The sequence below is a fragment of the Elaeis guineensis genome, chromosome 13 (genome assembly GCF_000442705.2).
Source record: "Elaeis guineensis isolate ETL-2024a chromosome 13, EG11, whole genome shotgun sequence".
NCBI classification, from domain to species: domain Eukaryota; kingdom Viridiplantae; phylum Streptophyta; class Magnoliopsida; order Arecales; family Arecaceae; genus Elaeis; species Elaeis guineensis.
This window is the reverse complement of record NC_026005.2, coordinates 78,376,380-78,382,419: the sequence shown is the minus strand read 5'-3', so window position 1 is coordinate 78,382,419 and position 6,040 is coordinate 78,376,380. Positions and strand designations below refer to the sequence as shown.

The 6,040-nt window shown below is 36.9% G+C and overlaps 1 protein-coding gene across 1 annotated transcript; it reads left to right on the top strand.

Annotated features, from left to right (window-relative positions):
* The first annotated feature begins 3,685 nt into the window (after nucleotides 1–3,685).
* Nucleotides 3,686–4,879, top strand: LOC105033712 (uncharacterized). Its single transcript, XM_010908613.3, has one exon. The coding sequence runs from the start codon at nucleotides 4,024–4,026 to the stop codon at nucleotides 4,438–4,440; it is 417 nt and encodes a 138-aa protein (XP_010906915.2). The 5' UTR covers nucleotides 3,686–4,023; the 3' UTR covers nucleotides 4,441–4,879.
* Nucleotides 4,880–6,040: the final 1,161 nt, after the last annotated feature.

The window sequence follows — 6,040 nt, the reverse complement described above, 5'->3', positions numbered from 1 at the left end:
CATAATCAATAAACCATAGTATTTCAAAATCATTTTTCATTCAAAACACAATTTCATAAATCATGCATAATTTTAAAGAATAATTATTTTTTTTAAAATAAATATAAAATATCTCGAGAAGATGATTCATTACTTATCTTTCACAGACCACTGAACAAACAAATCGATTAACCTTTAGGAGATTCTTCAGTGCCTATTATTCAAAATTATATTCTTGTAATAATTCTAATTCAAAATTAGATCTAAACAAATTCTAAATCAAAATTCCATTTAGGATCAGACCCTTCACTACACTCGATCAAAATTATCAAAAAGAAATCCTTTCACTAGGCTAATCTTACAAAGATAACTTGAAGAAGGAATCTATCAAGAGAGAGAAACAATCTAGAGAGAAAAAGTTCAATATTCTAGAGAGAGAAAGCAAGGGTTTAGGCTGAAGGGAGAGAGAGAAGAGAGAGAAATTCTATCTTATTTTTTAGTTATTTATTTATTTATTTTTTTTTCTTTTTTTTTCTTCACAGAAAACAGAGGACTCGTGTGTCCTCTTCTTTCCTTTTTTTTTTTCTTCACGAAACAGGGGGCTCTTGCTCCCCCTTGTTCCCGACGAGGAGTCCCTTCCCCCCAAACCGACCACCACTCAGGCCGGTGGGGGTAACCCCGATGATGCTGAGCAGTCGGGTCTGATGACTGACGGTGGCCAATGACGACAGTAATCAAAGACGAAAGACAAAAATAGGGGATTCGAAAAAATAGTGCTTTTTTAGAGATTTTTGACAGAAAACTTTTAGTAAAAATTCAAGATTAAAGCCCATAAAGATTGGAGGAAGATTATGGAAGATATTTACTTGATTTAGATGGAAATTGATTTGATTTTCAATGGCCAAAGTGAGATCAAATCCACCAGTAGACAAGGGGAAAATCAGGGAGAAGAATAGTGATTTTTTTGGTGATTTTTCAGTGATGATAAATCAAGAGGTTGAGGTCCTTAAATAGATCTCTAAGGGAGAGTTTCAATTTGATTTAACTCGAGTTTTTAGGTGGTATTTGGATTGGATTGGGAGAAGAACTCCTTCACGAGTTCTTCCGGTTCCACGCTCTCTGCCCACAACCTCTGCACGTGCTGGCTTCAAAATTTTTATTTTTTTTTATTTTTTTTATTACTTTGAGATTTGTGTGGTTGAGAATTGGGGTACTACATTCTTCTCTCCTAAAAAAATTTAGTCCTCAAAATTTTAATTACTAAGTCCTCAAAAATTCAGATTACTTTTTACGTCAAACTATGTCATCATCTAATTTTAAAATTGAATCTTTCATCATAATTTCTGTCAAATCAAATTATTGTTCTGATCAATTTGAAAATATTTCAAACCACTATGCTTCTGCTGCGCACTCTGATTCAAATCTATCAATGTACTTGTGTTAAATCTAAGTTTCTAAATTATGTCATAATTAATATTAGTCATCATCTCAATGTCTCTAGTATCTACCCATCTACACTCTTGTCTGATTCTATGTGTCATATAGTTTATCCACTTATGTTCTGATACCACTTTAATTGTCACACCTCCGATCTGAGATCGCAAGTCAGAAGTCATGGCAACCACCGCATATTTACGAAGAACTCTCTCCATAAGTATACAAGGCATCTCATTATGATATCAATACATCACAGCGGAATAAAATTTAAATAATTATTATTCAACTTTAATTCAAATAATTAAATCAAATGTCTTACATCCAAAAAAGTTTCACTAAAAATAAAATAATAGATCTAAGTTCAATGAAGTTGATAATGCTAAATCTTGCCTCTAAAAGCTTTGCCCCAACATTATTACTCATGCTCGCAATTAATTATCTGAATCTGAAAAATAAAAAGAGAAGTAATGAGCTAGACAACCCAGTAAGTAATAAATATCTCAACTAGATATTTCAGATACTTATATAATTTTCAAGAACCATGCTGTAAATAAATATAAAAATATATTTCAGGCTAATTCAATATAAATCCAATCTTTTCAAATATTTATATATAATATAATCATAAATCCAATTCAAATCAAAATACTCATAACTCAACAACCTCGACTATGACCAATATTTAACCTCTATTGGCGGAGTCCACTGAATACCAGCGCACACCTCCACTAGCAGGGTCCATTGAATACAGCGCACAACCTCCACTAGCAGGATCCACTGAATACCAGCACACAACCCCCACTGGCAGGATCCACTGAGTACCAATGTATAATCCCCATTGGTGGGGCTCACTGAAATATAATTAGGCTGAGAGCATAAATCCGATCTGTATCAAAATACTTTTGTATCATAACATATCATAATTTCCACTGAACATATGCATAATCAATAAACTATAGTATTTTAGAATCATTTTTCGTTTCAAACACAATTTCATAAATCATGCATAATTTTAAAAAATAATTATTTATTTTTAAAATAAATATAAAATATCTCGAGAAGATGATTCATTACTTACCTTTCACAGATCACTGAACAAACAGATCGATTAACCTTTAGAAGATCCTTCAGTACCTATTATTCAAAATTATATTCTTATATTAATTCTAATTCAAAATTAAATCTAAACAAATCCTAAATCAAAACCTCACTTAGGATTGTACCCTTCACTAAACTCGATCAAAATCGTCAAAAAGAAAGTTTTTTACTAGGCTAATCTTACAAAAATAACTTGGAGAGAGGAATCTATCAAGAGAGAGAAACGGTCTAGAGAGAAAAAATTTTAGAGAGAGAAAATCTAACATTCTAGAGAGAGAAAGTAAAGGTTCGGACTAAAAGAAGAGAGAAGAGAGAGAATTTTTCTCTCATTTTTTTAGTTATTTATTTATTTTTTTTCTTCTTCTTCTTCACAAGAAATAGAGAACCGTGCGTCCTCTTCTTTCCTTTTTTTTTCCTTCATGGAACATGGGGCTCTTGCTCCCCCCTTCTTCCCGACGAGGAGACCCTTCCCCCCCAATCGACCACCACTCAGGCCGGTGGGGCTAACCCCAGTGACGTTGAGTAGCCAGGTCCGGTGACCGGCGGCGGCCAACAGCGACGGCAATCAAAGACGAAAGACAAAAAAGGGGATTCGGAAGAACAGTGCTTTTTCAGGGATTTTTGATCAAAAACTTTTAGTAAAAATTCAAGATTAAAGCCCATAAAGATTGGAAGAAGATTATGGAAGATATTTACCTGATTTAGTTGGGAATTGATTTGATTTTCGATGGCTAAAGTGAGATCAAATCCATCAGTAGACAGGGCGAAAATCAGGAAGAAGAATAGTGATTTTTTTGATGATTTTTTAGTGATGATAAATCAAGAGGTTGAGGTCCTTAAATAGATCTCTAAGGTCGAGTTTTAATTCGATTTAAATTAAATTTTTAGATAGTATTTGGATTAGATTAGGAGAAGAATTTGATCGCGAGTTTTTTTTGGTTTCACGCTGTCTGCCCATAACTGCGTGTGTTGGTTCCAAATTTTTTATTTTTTTTATTATTATTTTAAGATTTGTGTGGTTGAAAAATATGGTATTACAAAAATGATGACACTTTTTATACCAAAAAAGAAATGATGGCACCTTATCCATCCATGCCACCGGCCAGCCGTGCATGGATGGACTGGTACAGGGTACTGAAGCTTCGACTGCGCCACATTATCCCCAAATCGGAGTCCGATGCCGGAACAACATCCTTCCCGTATCCACACCAACCTGTCCACATCGACTTCCAGACTGGCATCTTCCTCGCTCACCAGACGACAAAATAGCCGGCCCGTCGCGTCGACGCAACCTCCGCCTCGATATATCCTCCCCCGTCTCCGCTTTCCCTCTCCTAACCGGATCGAAGAAATTAAACAACACGCGTTAAGACCCACCCGTCAATTAGTAGACTGAGAAAAGTAGCAAGTCATTAAATTTACTTAACTCGCCGATTCTCCAATTGAGGCTGGCCGGGCCGACTGGCTCCTCTTCGTAGAAGCCATCTCCGGCCGGCCGGCTCATCCGCGATGGGAATCTGCAAGAAAACGGCGGCGCAGGTGGCGGCTACGGCGACTGTGAAGGTGGTGCTGCAGGATGGAAAGCTGGAGGAGTTCCTGCGGCCGGTGAAGGCAGCGCACGTGCTGCAGGAGAACCCCATGTCCTTCGTCTGCAACTCCGACGACATGAAATTCGGCGGCTTCGTCTCCGCCGTCGGTGCCGATGAGGAGCTCCATCCAGGGCAGCTCTACTTCCTCCTCCCGCTCTCCGTGCTGAGGCGACCCCTCCACGCCGAGGAGATGGCCGCCCTCGCCGTCCGGGCCAGCACCGCCCTCATGTCCGGCGCCTCCTCCTCCTGCCGCTGCCACAAAGGTTCCATGGCACCGCTCGTATTCCCCGCAGGCGGAGGGGACCGGGTGGTGATGGCGGAGCGGACCGGGTGGTGATGGCGGAGGAGAGCCGGTGGCAGGGGACGTAATTTCACGACCAAGTTGAGTGCAATTGCGGGGTAGACACTCGCGAAGGCAACCGGAACAATCCCTCCAACCCTTGGATTAGGTCGATTGGTCGGTATTTTTGGAGATTCCTTCGTGGTCAGGTAACCGGCAAACGTAAAATGATTGCAACACGGGACCTCCGCCTCCGCGCTAGTGGAACGGGAAACAGCTACGCGTAACGCCTGACCAATGGATTTTAAGCTTGGAAGGCCAAGATTTAGTTAAATTCTTGATGATCAGATGGAAGTGACTCCTTATGTTGTTCCGTTGAGTCCCGAAGGTGAGCTGCAGCGCCGTCCATGCTTGGTCGGTCTCTTCTGTGAATGTTAAAAAAAATAGTGTACAAAAAACCAGATATTTTGATGAAAAAAATAAGTCCTTTCTTTTATTGTTATTACTACCATGCAACTCGCGCTACGCTTCAAGCTTAATACATAAAAGATAGAGCACAAAAAAAAATCTTCAATTTTTGATCCCTTCAAAATGTTCATCCAAACTATATAGATATAAAGAAATTATTGAAAACATGATCGTAAAGATTTTATGAAAAGATTAAAAAAATATGATGACAAAATATCTTGAACGTAATTTTTTGATTGGTGGCATCGTTGGTGGCTCTCTATATAGAGAATGAAAATAATTTATATTTTTTGAAATAATATTTTAAATAATAAAAATATATTATCATTCTGTACTTGATATCCTTCGTAAGGGAGTAGTTTTCTGAAACAAATCATGCTGAACATATTTTTCAGGAGTTGTAAAAGTAGGCTGATTCGGCATATGAGATGTAGAAGATCCAGCTATAGAACTTCCAACTAAATTGACTGATTCAGATTTACTCTCTTGAAAAATATTTGTCATCTTGAAAGTACCATTATCATCATCAAAAGTTTGCGATTCAAACAAAACTTGGAAGACATAGATGGCATCAAGGATCTTTCTAATCATAGTCAGAAGAGTGAATCTATCATATCATACATCTACTGCAAGATTAAGCACCGGACTATCAATTGCTATGCTAGTTTTTCAAATATAATAAAATTTGTTGTTCCAATAGCATCTTCAACAATAGCATTAAATTTGTGTCTAATAAATTTAGATAAGTTGATATTATTTTTTATATTAAAAATATATATCCATTTAAAGGAGAAAAATGATAAATGAAAAGATATAATAACAGTACCATGATATTGGAGGTTGACCATTCTTATTACATTGATTACACCAGAATTCGTCACTATAAAATTTGATAGTGGTTTTACAAATATAACATGCCTTGTACCACCATCCATAAAAAATGTTGATGTCTTTAGGATTAACCTACCTTACATGTAAATTTTGAATCCTAAAAAAAAATTATCTTAAATTTTTGAAAAAGAATATCATAATCCATCAATCACTTTAAATCATACCCAAAAATTTTGAGGATCTAATTTCAATAAATCTTCAATTATTTTTCTATTTGCAATAGCTTCAAACTGAGGATTGATAATAATATCTTGTTTCTTGTCTACAAATTCGATCAAAAAAACTAGTGCTTGCATCC

Excerpts from the sequence above, each read along its gene's own strand:
- LOC105033712 (XM_010908613.3), top strand. The coding sequence starts at position 4,024 with ATGGGAATCTGCAAGAAAACGGCGGCGCAGGTGGCGGCTACGGCGACT.